The sequence below is a fragment of the Buteo buteo genome, chromosome 9 (assembly GCF_964188355.1).
Source record: "Buteo buteo chromosome 9, bButBut1.hap1.1, whole genome shotgun sequence".
NCBI classification, from domain to species: Eukaryota; Metazoa; Chordata; class Aves; order Accipitriformes; family Accipitridae; genus Buteo; species Buteo buteo.
This window is the reverse complement of record NC_134179.1, coordinates 8651807-8664913: the sequence shown is the minus strand read 5'-3', so window position 1 is coordinate 8664913 and position 13107 is coordinate 8651807. Positions and strand designations below refer to the sequence as shown.

General features: G+C 41.2%; 1 protein-coding gene across 8 annotated transcripts in view; it reads left to right on the top strand.

The window, feature by feature from the left end:
- The window catches only part of LOC142034287 (sodium/potassium/calcium exchanger 3-like), a 282832-nt gene that overhangs the window by 221720 nt on the left and 48005 nt on the right, over positions 1 to 13107 (top strand). For all 8 annotated transcript variants that reach the window (XM_075035262.1, XM_075035261.1, XM_075035263.1 and 5 more), the window contains one exon: positions 8838 to 8927. In XM_075035262.1, coding sequence (XP_074891363.1) covers positions 8838 to 8927 — 90 coding nt within the window. The remainder of the gene's footprint in view (positions 1 to 8837; positions 8928 to 13107) is intronic.

Here is a 13107-nt window from a genome sequence, read left to right as displayed (position 1 = left end):
CTTGAAGCTTCTCCAGACCTTGAAGCTATATTGCACAATTACCTTTTCTTGCTTCTTCCAGGAACTGCAGCTCAATGTTAAATGCTTTTTAAGAGGGTTGAAAACATATTTCTGAATGTTTTCACTTTTATTATTCACTGGTTTTGGCAGGAATAACAAATGGAAATTATGGAAATACTGCAAAGAATTCTAGTTTTGTGAGATATCCAGGCCAGGGAATTTGGGAAGAATATGAACCTCCTGAAAGGTTATCCAAATCAAAGCCAATCTTACAAATGTATTTCTCTGACATGTCTAGAGACAAAACAAGACTTGAATGTATCAATGTACAATCATTCTCTTATTAGAGATGTGGTAGTATCCTTCACGATTAAATGCTGTGCCAAAGGAAATGACTTGAGTTTTTATTCCTTTTCAGTAATGTGGAAAGTATGCCATGGGAGCAAGCAGGAAGAGGTTGTTTAGTGGAATAGAGGAAGAAGAAACTGTTTGGAAAGAGTGCAGAGAGACAGCACTAGCAGCAAACATAATCCTCTTGGTAGTGTGCCATTTTCAGCAAAGCTTAAAGATTGGATTTTCTGAGGCATTCGGTGTTTGCCTAACTGTACGCTCCAATTGGAAAGAGTGATACAATGTCTGTTTGTGTCAGTGGGAGCAGAGTCAAGCCAACTCTTGCACACTTTTCAGATGGAATTTTCAGATACTTTCATTTCTTCATTTATGACTTCAGCATAGATAAAAGAAGTGGGTAGATAGCTGTGAGACAGCAGATCTATCCAAAATCTAATGGGACTCAAAACCTCTCCTGAGAGTGCCATGCTGAAACAAGTTCAAGTAATTCTTTCTTATCCTTTATTCTCTTAAAAGGCTGCCAGTGAGTAGGATCTGGAATCAAGGGTCAAAAATAAGCCTACAGGCAAAAGGTTGGTTGAGGCAGGAGTGTTGACCAGCTGAAACCAGATGTAGAAAGATCAATGTGTAAGTTTAGCAGTGATGTTCCCACTTTAGATTCTGAAGTCAGATAAATATGCCAAGCCTGATGCCTGGACTGGTTCACAGCCCCTGAAGATCCAAGTCTGTCCAGGTAGTAGTTCCTTAAGCAGTTTCTGATATTTTATGGCTTAATGCATAGTGAGGTGAAGGAGTCCTTGGAAAGATGGCTGTGATTTTAACAACATTGTTATGTTGTGTTAACCAGGATGCAGAGCATTGATACTTCAGGATGCAAATACAGGTGTCAGAAAAGATCAGCCAAGGAAACTGTGAACAGCTGTGACCTGTAATAAATAAGCAAGTTGACAATGTTGGGAGCTGAAGAGTAACCTCTGCATGATACAGTTTGGTATCTAGGAGAACGTTGCTGTAAGTCAAAGCTATGAACAGGGAGGGCAGTTTGCCAGCTATTTGTTTTAGGAAGGAGGACTACTAGGTAAAAAACAGCCATACTGCATCCAAGTGAGGGTCTATCTAGCCCATTATCCTCCTGGTTATAAGGAGGATATGAGGTTACAACCCTGTAAACTCTTCACTGCACCTTCAGATGCTACACCTTGCTCCTCAAACTCATTTGCCTGTTCTTAACCATCAGTTCTGCCTCAGGATTCACAGCTTCACTGCACCTTTCCCTCACATTCACATGAGCCAAGGCTGTGTTGGGCCCTGGCTAAGTTCTGGCTGTCCCCAGGGAGGTGGGTACTGGTGCTAGCAGCCCCAGAATCTCTTCTGCTTGAGGAGATCAGAGACTTCTGCAGACTCTGGGGTCACACTGCTGGCCGGGCTCTGGCCTCTTCTGTGCAGGCCTCCAAGAAGTTCAGGAAGGCCCAGATGGCTGAGGCTGCCAGCCCAGGAGTGGGCAAGTGCTCAGTGGCCTTCACAAGCTGCCCCAGCTGCAGGCATGCAAGGTAGGTCCCAGGGACAGGGATGCTACACAGTGCAGGCTGCGCTCTAGGGACTGGATCTCCTGCCTGCCTTGAAAAGGCATCAGTAGGAAAGAGGTGAAGGGCACTGACTTTGTGCCTTGGCTCAGGGAAGCCTCTGATTTGTAAAGTATCTGGATCCCTTCACCAGGTCTTGAGACTCAGCTGTTCCTCTCTCATGTCGACCATTTTGCCATGCTCTCTGCCTTCCAGGGGTCTGCTGGAGCCCAGAGCTAGGGCTTCCTCCAGGCAGCCCCTTCAATGAGCAGAGCAGGCTTGCGTGGCCCTTGCCTGTTATCCCTATTGCAGGCCATAGGGCAGTGACCCTGCATGGATACTTGCTCTCCCAGCCTCCAATGGGTTTGTGCACAGGTGATGTCCAGAGCCCAGATGTCACTGTAGTGATCCTCAGTGATTGTACTTGTCCTGTCCTCTCCCAACCCATGGAAATTCAGGTCTCAGATTAGCATTGCAAGTGAAATGAGAGACAAGGATTTGTCTGAAAGACGGGACTATAGTGAAGTCCATGACCTGGCTGCTTTTGTAACTCCCGTTTAAAACTCGGGCTGTCTGAGTGACTGTCCTGGTACAAAGTTTGAAGAAAAGGGAGCAAGAGGCAAGGCGGTCTTACAGAGGGAGCTTCGTACCCTGATGAGTCTGCTCGATGCCGTAATGGCCCGAGAGGAACAGCCGTTGCTCTGGGCATATGCAGTGCTTTGTTCTACTCGTACCAAGAAACGAGGCTTAAGAGTGACAGTGCCTAATGTGACAAATGTAGCAACTGAAAACACTTAAAAGTGTAAAATGGTCTATCAGCAGTTGGGATATAACCTTACATCACTGATCAGAATATTTGCACATCATTTAATTCTGCTGCTTGCCTTTAACTACCTTGTATCTTCTTTTCTTTTCTTCTTTATGGGAAGAGTAATAATTTCCTTGGAGAAATTGGTGAGAGGTGTGTAACTGGTGGAAAACTAAGTAGTGTTGCATTTCAGATTTTACAAAGATGCATTAAGAGGCACCTTGGGGGAATAGTAAGCACAGTTCACCTGTGATCTCCTCGTTGTTTTTGAAAAGTTAATGAGTGTTGCATATTTCTGCTTCCTTTTTAATTTTTCAAAAAAGTATTGTTTCCTGAAAAGGATTGCAAACAGTCATTCGTGGCCTTTCTGCCTACATGTGTAGTGAGTGTCTATCTTTGTAAGATTATTTTTTTATTTATTTTTTTTTAGCTCATTATGGGTAGAATACTGTTGCTCACTGACATCATACTGGTGGCAACTGGGCTTGCTTCAGGGGAGTGGCTCACACAAACTCATTATGTTCAGGTAGCAGAGATAAAAGTAAAAACAGAGCTTGAAGAAAAAGGAGGTTGACCAGAGAATGTTTGTAATTTCCAAGCTTTTTCAAACAGTTTAATTAAAATGACAAAATACAGAAATATGACACTGTAAAGTAATGACAAAATATGACAAAAGTGTAAAGTAAAGAGTGACTTGTCACTTTTGCTGTACGTATTATTTGTTTTCTACAAGTAATGTGCCCTTGCATTATTTGAAGGAAAAAAAGAAAGGACTGTAAACCCTTTCTGCAGCCAGAAGAATGATGGAAGTTAGAATCCTTTTTGCATAATCCCCTTGCTTTTTGCTTGTGGATACAGCTGTGCTAACACAATGCAACATTTGAGTTGAGAGGTCTGCAAAATCCTGGCACCAATGATAGTTTTCAGACTGAGGCTCTTATTTGATAGATTTTCAAAGTGATACTGTGCTCAGTTGTGTCTGTGTCCCTGGAAGTAGGCTTTCAGTTAACTTCTCAGAGGAAATACTTTCAAAAGGAAAAATTTAATTTTGCCAAGAATCAGATAAGGTCAGAGTAATTAGACAAACCAGAGCTTTGTAGGTTAGAGATGAACGCAACCTTCTCCATGGGGTAGTGCAAATGTGCTAGGGGAACAGGAAAATGAAATGCGTGAGGATGCTTAAATTTGCTGAAAATCTGAAGTTCTGTGTATATCTCTTAGCATATTCTCAAGTGTAGGATTGCATTTTAGAGGTACTGTTTTCACATTTTTAAAAAAAAGTAAAATGTATTTATCCTTCCTGTTTCTGGTTTCCAGTTTAACCCACCAGAAAATGGGTCCACTGAATTAATTATATTTTCTTTGATACTATATATTTATAAATTGCTATTATAATTTGATTGTAATATATAAGATGGTAGTTCACCACAGGTTTTCAAGTACATACGTAGTAGGCTTTACCTAGCTTCCATGCATTTCTGTTATGAGACAGTAGGGATTGTATTTCAGCTCCTCTACTGTACACTGTGACTGGCAAAGTGGATGGCCTAAGGCCTACATTGACAGGTATCAATCAGCATTAGTCTTCTGACATCAGCTGACCTTTGCCAGTTTATACTAAAGGTCTGGACTAATATTTTCTCCTGTTCTTCCTTGGCTGCAGACTAGCAAAACTCTTTTTTGTTTGCCTAAAGTAGTTTCTGTGAGTGTCTGTGCTCAGTGGTTGCATGGCCTTTACAGATTGAGAATGAAAGAAGAGAGCCAGTTCCTTCAGTGGGGTAACTTATGCTTAAAATACAAAAAAGTGGGTTCTGCTAATTCTGTTGGTCAGCTAGCAAAAGGAAGGCTGCAGATACCTCCTCTTCCTTCAGTGATGGCATTAATGGAGTCTCTTCCCTCTGTCCTTTTGTCAGTATTTGTAAACAGAGACTCTTTTCCTCCATCTGATCTTGTTAAGTTGGCCAAGAGGAACAGAAAACTGGTGCAGTTGTATAGCCTCGATTCCTTAGGAAACCAAGCAGAGGTGGGGTAAGAAGGATTGTGGGCAGCAACTTTTTAAGTTCCCCAGATTGCTGTGGCCTGAGGGGAGGAATACAGACTTTCTTATCTTTACTAGGACTTTTAGCTAAAGAAAATGGGATGTTTTGCCTTGTAAAAGCAAGATTGGAATGAGAGGATTAAAGGGAAGGATCCTGAGAAGTCCAGGAAGACAGTGATTGGCACTACTATGGTTAAGTATAAGAACATAGAAAATATCAAATAAAATTCCAGGAGAGGGAAGGAAGTAGGAGATGTTTTGATAAGAAGTCAGGAGTCTTGGTTACATCCAGGCACCTGAATGGTGCTCTGGCATTCCTGTGTGAATGAAAACCAGGAGGAGAAGGGAATGGAAGAAAGAAGAAGAAAAGCACCAGGTTTTTTTGAAACATACAGCTTGTGTGAGTGTCAGCATCCATGGAGTAGCATTGCATTTCAGAGAAATTTGCCAAGCAGACAAATAATTCCTTTTCCTTGCCCTGTCTTGTCCTTTACACACGTAAGCTTTGTCCTGGATTTGAAGAGCTGCGGGAAGACAGTGCTGCTTGCAGGAGAGGCTTGTGCTGCTGGAAGGGAGCCACCCGAACATCAGAGCAGCAGGCAGTAGTCTAGCACCTGCTGCCCTTTGAGAGCTAAGAGCTGTGGAGACTGCTAAGTAGGTAAAGTACTGACCACTTAAACACAGAAAAGGCTACCTTCCAGATGGCTAGACAAAAGGTCACATGAATTATACAGTGAGTTAGCTCCTGCAGCTTGATGACATTTTCAGATGGGTTTCTGAGCAGTCACCCAGGCAATCTCTAAGCAAATCTATCTAGACTGTCTGCCTCAGTCCTTAAAACACAGAGGAAGGAGAAAATGCTTGTCTCCAGTATGTACAGAAGAAGCCATCTTTCTCTACCTGCCTTCCCAATCAAAGAAGGGAGATTTTTTCCTTTCTGACAGCCTCATACTGTCCAAACTCAACAAAGACAACTTCAGAGCAGTGGTTTTTCAACCTGGTTTGGATCTGAGTAAGTATCAGTTGTGGACAGCTGTGTAGAGGAACGAAACCTCCTGACAATAGGTTTGTTGTTCTGCAGTTGTTTCTGTGCACTGTGTGGAGGTACCTCTGAATTCCGAGGTGAGAGATGGATAGGGGCCCACCCTCAGTTTTTGGAGTGTTGCACCCACCCCTGGCCATCCATTTTACCAGCAGGGGTCTTAATGTCTATTTGCATATTCAGTGGCCTGAAAAAAGCATATGCACGCACACACAAAAAAAAGGCAAAAACCCCAACAATAGTGTTTCCTACTGTGCTGATTTTCATCAGAAATACTAAAAACTACTCAAACATGGAACAGTATTCAGATTACCCTAAGTCAGTTTGAAGTTACACTGTAACCATAAAGGGTAGCGTGGATTCATTCACTGGCTGTGTAGAGAGCCGAGAAGAGCAACTGAGTGACTTGAGCTCAGCTGAGGCTCGGAGTTACGGTCATACAGATAGTAATAATATCACATACGTAGTGACAATAATAGCAGCTATGGAAAAGGTAAGAGCTTCAGAACATCTTACAGGCAAAATAAGCAGTGATCTTATTTGAGGCTTTCTTCTGACTTAGTCATACACAGTTTGCCCTTCAAGGAGTAGTATTTGTATGTTTGCATTCTTCTGTATGTTTGAGTGTGGAAGCTTATAAACTTCTGTTCTGTTTTGAAATAAGATGAATGTAAAAATCTTGGCATGGTCTTATTTTGGTAATAAGATTGCATGCGGATGTCCTTGTGGTTAAATTAAAAAAAAAAAAAATTAAAAAACATTAGATTTCCTCTGAAAGGGTGGTGGTTTGCAAATGGAGTGATTAATGACTGAGATGAGAGATGCACATAAAACTACATGATCTTGCTCATGAACCCCTAATGTAACTCATTTAAAATCTCTGGGTTTTTTTCTGTGGAATTGAATTTGATATTGCCATTAAAAGGATAGCATCAACTTGGAAAAGTGAATTTTTATTCTGATTTCTTTTTGGGTTTCCTGCTTCTCCCTCCACCTTAAGTCTTTCAGGTGCAAATTCCATTTCCAGAATTCATTGAAAGAAAACAGTTTCATAATTAAAAACCTTGTGTTATATGGCAACCTTTAGATTGTTTAGAATAGCCAATATCAAATACCAAAAGTCTTTAAAATGTCTGATGCTCCCCAGAGTGGAACAACTGTTCTGTGCCTGTGTGTATGTGGCAAATGGTGACACAGAGTTCAACTAATTTAATAGCATCTGCAAGCCCACCCACTTCACTGGACTTCAATCTCTTACAGGATTGGTGCAATCAAGTTATTTAGGCTGACTTTAAATAAAGCAACACAGATCACAGTGAAAGCTTTAGAGCCTCGTCAGGAATTTATGTATACCTTTAAATGTGCTGGTATACAAAGAAAATTTTATTTTATTTTTGTTAATTTTTTTTTTCCAGTGCTGTTTTTGTCTTCTCCTGGTCATCCTCTAGTGTTTGGCTTTGACAAGAATGGAGAATTCAGGATTTTTCTTTCAACCTTTAAAGTCTGCAAACTCTGCCTGGAAAACAGGCTGGTTCCTGAGCTTCCTGGCAGGGCTGCTTTTTAACCAGAATCGAAGTGGAAAAATGTAACCTTTTGTAGTGCTCTTGTGGTATGACCTCTGGAAACGGGGTGAACAATTTAAAGCTTCCTGCTACATGTTAAAACCAACAGAAAATGTTTTTTGGTTTTTGTTTGATTTTTTTTTTCCCCTGCTTCTACCTCTTACCCTCTTCCAATACTTTCGCTTGCCAGAGCTTTTCATTTAACCCTTTTTTTCTTTTAAGCTCTTCCTTCCTCCTCGGTCCTGTTTACCCTCGTTGATGCCCTCTCATAAGGCATTAGAGGGAAGCAGAATTGTGTGTATGTATGTGTGCACAGGGCAGGGGGGACAGCAGGCGGGTATGTGTCAAATTTGTTTTTTTAACTGTCAGCATTCTCTGTCCCGGCTTCTTTGTTTTGCTCAAGCTCCATCTGCAGCCATGCCACTAAACTTGTTTTTCACTGCTGCTCACTGCCATTTATATTTTAATTTCTGCTTGTATCAAATCAAAAGCTGTGCCTCTATCTTAATCTATAATGTTTTGCACCTGCAATATTTACCATTTGGGTAACTGAAACTTCCAACATAACTACCTACTATGTGGTCAGTAAATGTGTGAGCGAGGAGAAGAGTTAGGCTATTTAAATGCAATTATAAGCTCACTGTTAAAAATTGTAGAAGGACTTTTTAGCCATGGAACTTGGCTCCTGTTTAGTTCAGAAGTTTGTTCACAAATTACTGGTGTGAATTGGTTGTGACTTTAGAGGAACTCTACTAATCAGCTCAAGATCACCCCATGATATTTCTGATTATGTCCATATGTTCTAGTTATGTGTTGTTATATTCGTCTGGGTGTTAAACCATTCGTTCAGTTTACCTGATAGTAGAAAATGCAGCTTCTTACTAACTGCATCTTCAGTTTCTCACTTGGACATGACTCTGGGAAGACTTAATTGCGTTTTAGGAACTTCAAGCAGGATTTTTTGGGGGGTGTTTGGGGTTGGTTGGTTTGGTTGGTTTTGTAGGGTGGGTTGGTTTTTTTTCTTTTACATTCATAGTAATGTGTTTTCTCCCTTGAGGGTGATGTTTAATTTTTTTCCCCTGTATTAATACTGTAATATTTGAAAGCGGATTGTAATGACATCTAACATTTTGTTCTAATTGTACTTCAGGCTGAGGTCAAGCAAACAAACAAAGTAATCACTATGTTTTTAGCATTCTTTTTTTAATGAACACATTAAAATCTACTCACAGCTACACAATCAGCTGTGAAGAGAAGGGAGAAACATGGAACTCTGAGTAGCACTGTCTTTTGAACCAATTTATGGAAAAATAATAGACTAAAGGGATATGTAAGGACTCTGGTGGGAAATAAATGGCATCATGTTGTTGACGGAAAGGGTTTTGGCATAAGGCTTGTTGTGACTGTTTCTGTGGCTTAGAAAGGAATTTCCTACAGACTGGACTAACCATTAAAAAAATGTCTCTACTTTTAGGAGTTCAAGGCATACAGTGGAGTCTTCCCGGGGAAGATGTCTTTGACAATGAAAGCCCGTTGTCTGGATAAAAGAGGAAGTTTCTTTAAGGTAAATGGGATATTTATACAGAACATAAAGCACATGGTTTTATGTGAAATGAGTGCTGCAGAATGCACAGTACAGTCTGTGATATGTAGCAAGCCTTTTCTGTAAAATGGGAAGCACTTTCTTAAGCATCTCTTTTTAAAAGTGGTATTCATGGTTAGATTACCAGCCAGTTATTTCATGTGTATATCACTTTCCTGTACACCGAATAGAATATTTGGTGTAAAACAGCTTGTGGCTTTCTTTGCTGCTAATGCTGACAACTTTATTATGCACAGGCATAAAATTATTAGAGCTTTCATAAACTGGATTTGTGTAGCTTAAAGTTGTGGTACAGGTTTATGATTTCCATTATTGGATTGAAAATTGGTTTCATTTCCTTGCCTATTTTAAGAAAAATTGGTGGGAGCTCCTTGTTTCTGTGTAATCTGAACACTCAAAAGAATACTGTCTTTGTATTCTCAATGTATATTTCAGTCCTTTTTGTGTTTTGGTGTTTTTGCTTTGTTCGTAGGTTTTGGTTAGTTGGTTTTTTTAAAGTCTAAGTGCATCTTGTTTGAAATCAACATGAAGCTGGTGCTTAGCTCACTGCCATACTCTCAAAAATGCAGCAAGGCAGATGTCTATGTCTTTGGGTGCCTACATACTTTTTTAAAAGAGTCTAATGCTTCCTCCCTTAAGATACTAAGCCCAGCTTCCTGGATGATACAGGCACTGAAAGCTGGTAGTTCTGTTCTGGCATGGATGTGCTTATAGAGAGAAAATGGGAATAATTCCATTTACTGTTTCTGTGTTCTGAGGGCTGTTTTGAGATGTCGTGTGGCTTACAGCACACCTAATACAGCATATTCCAGTGAGAAATGTGTTTCAGGTGAGAGCCCTTCTGTCTCCCCTCAATTCCATTCCATCACAGAATAGAGTTGATGCATGGCAATGTACAAAAGGAGCCAGGAAGGCAGGATGCAACATATGGTCTCCTAATGCCCCTGGGAAACACCTGGGAATACAGGCATGGGTAGAGAGGCCTCTCCAGACTTGAGGTGGTACTCGGAGATGCAGGGAGGCAGAGCCCTCTGTTGAAGCACCTTCAAATACTCCCTGGAACTCTTTAGAAATGCGTTTCTCCTTGGGTGTGAATATATGATTTTTGTCCCGCTAACCTCATTATAGCTGGAAACTGGAACCTTGAGAACTGCATGAGAAAGGATGTACTTCAGATTCACTGCCTGCAGTCATTAGGTTTTGTGCATCTTATGTGATCATCTTCACTTTTACATAGTTATAACTCACTTCTGTCTCTGGGAACTTCTGTCAAGGATTAAACTTGATGAGTTAATTTTTCTTTTTCCCAGTATTTCCTGCAGAGTTAACTTGCATGATTGGCCCCAGATTTGCTGAGCAGTAGTAGCTTAGCTCAGGTGTGAACAATCACACTGCAAAAGTAAGCATGGGTTACAGTGTCCTCTCTCCTGCCTCCTGCTCTATGCGATGTTTGTTAAGGCTTTGGGGGATCAGTCAGAGGGCTTTCAGGGCTGCAGTGAGCTTACTGTTTTCTAGGGGAATGTAGGAACATGTCTTGGTCTTTTTATATGACAGAGACTGACTTTGGAGAACTGTCATCTTTCAGGTTGGCATCACAAAAAGCAGAGGTGCAGCAGGAGTTATCAGTACGGTTTTAAAAAGACAACTGAATCCCATTAACTTCTTTTCATTTATGCATAATGGAGGAGGTCTGGAGGCAGTGCTGAAGTTAACTGTAGAGAAGGCTGTAGTTAAAATTTTCTTCCAGAAAAAGGATTAGTTGATCTGAAATGTAGTTAACAAAGCCTTCATGTGCACTGTGTGAGTACAGCTGCAAACACCATATACTTCTAGAGAGCAGGACAGGGAGAATAGTGTCTAGGCAGTGCCACTGTACTGAAAGTATGCTGACCTATCAAACTGTGGTGCCCTGCCACTGGCCAGGAAGATATGTGTATCTTTTTGATGTGAGGAGGAGAGTAAACTGTCACATAGACCAGCTTGGCATCAGGGTTAAATACAACAGAGTTGAACTTGTCTGTTCTGCACTAGAATTTTGCTTTTTATATAATGCCAGGGTTACAGTGGCTGTCTTGCTGGGCAAGGCTTTGCTCTAGGGAGCAATCAAAATTTACAGGTGCTTCTGAGCACTGAATTAACTTACCTTGATTGCTTCCCTTAGAATACTGATTGCCTGCTGTAGCTTCTTCCAGTGAAAGATGCTAATACTTGCTGCCATCTCAGCTTATATTAAGAAAAAGTGTACTGCTTTTCTTTTTTCTAGTACTGCAGCAAATGTGATTGATCATCCAAAGCTCTAAGTAGTGGCAAGCAGCTGCCACTTTACTGACTGTTCCTAGCTCCTGCCGCCTCTGCTGCTACCGGTGCACCATGCTCTCCTCACTGGTCCCATGCCACACATTGCGGGTGTTGCTGTTTCCATTCCCTCTATTCCTCTGGGACAGAAATGCCATTCTTCTGCTGCCTGAATCTGACCATAATGTTTGGAGGGGTAGGGGGTGGGGGTGGGTGTTCTAGCAGATGATAAATAAGCTCATGATAGGTTACAGGCAAAGGGGAACAAGCAAGTGGTGGCTGGTGCCTTTAGCACATGGAGAGCTATAATGACTGCCAGTGCAGTGTGCAGGACCAGTTTCTGTGTCAGCAGCTTCATAGTACTATTGTAGTGACACAGAAGCACAGTGAAGTGTTTTTCATGTGTTGCATGTTTTCTTTATCTTAAGGCAATCTTACCAGGCTAACCTTTAGGAAACAAATGATCAGTGCTGCAGTGACAACATGTTTTCCTCTTTGGCTTGCCCAGAGCTTCATGTGGTCAGCAATAAACAGGGTCTTCTGGAGACAGGAACCGCTTCTAGGTTTTGCAACACACCTTTGTTACATCTTGTATCTCATAAGCACAAACATTATCCTTGTTTGGCAGTCCACAGGCATATAGGGAGAAAGGTCATATTTTCAAGTCATAGCAAGCAACTGTCTCAGTTATGAGGAGTATTTCTAGGTTGTCACTTACGTGTGTGCTGAAGGAATCACGATGTCAGTGGGACTGTAAGCAAGTGCCCATGTCATTTTCTGCAGGCTTTTGGTATCTCCTTGTGTAAGTAATTCTTGTGTGGAACATAGATGCTGGAATAGCTATTTTGTGTGCCTCCTGTTCATGATGTGATGGTTGTAGCTACTCAAAATGATTATGAATGCAGTATGCTGAAGCAATTTCAAGACACCAAACTCTTAAGGCCATAAGAAATATTGTCAATTAAGAAACTAAGGTTGTCCTAAATTTTCCTAAAGACAGCCTGACAGAGGAATGGCCTGAAGAATACTGGGAATAAAAGATGCCTTGAAGCTACCTTTTCAAACCTCTCACCATCTTTGGGAAGTTGCACTGTTGGACCACTGTTCCGAACCTACAGTGTCAAACTGGAAACTGCAGGCAGTCAATGTATCCAGCCTGTGTGTAGTGCACCCGGTGTCTGTGTGTGTGCATTTGTGTGTACAGCAAAATTACCTTCTCTTTCTTTCCCTCCCCCACATGTGTAAAATTGTGACAACTTACGTTTGCTACAGCTGGATGGGTTAGCAAAGGAAACACTTGGCACATCAGATTTTTTCAGTTTACATTATTTTAATTTGCTTGTCTGTGTTTAGGAGACCTAGTAATTAAGATATAGCCTTTTACCTGTGCTGACCTGTACTTCAGAATGCTGTCCTACATACACAGACTGTGTAGTGTACTGCTGCATAGGGCTCTCATGTTGTGCTTGTTACTTTACAGTTGCCCAAGAAACCTTCAGCATGCTGGCATGCAGTTTCTCAGGGCACTTAAATCTAAAAAGACTATCTTACAACCATCAGCAACGTTTATGAGAAAATTCGTTGACAAATACCAGTGGGAAATTCCAACGTTACTTTACTTTTCTTTCTGGTTCTTAAATAGTTCCCATTGCTGTAGCTTCTAACCACCCCTTATTTTTTTCACATTGATTTTTTGGATGCTTAGTACACCATGAAAACAGTATTGTCCCCATTTTACAAAGAGCAAAGGTCTGTAGTTTTATAGGCTAAATTCTCTGGAGTCTTTATACCTTGCAATTGATGAAGGCTCAGAGGTAGCAAGTAGTAAAAATGAAGCAAAGATGGA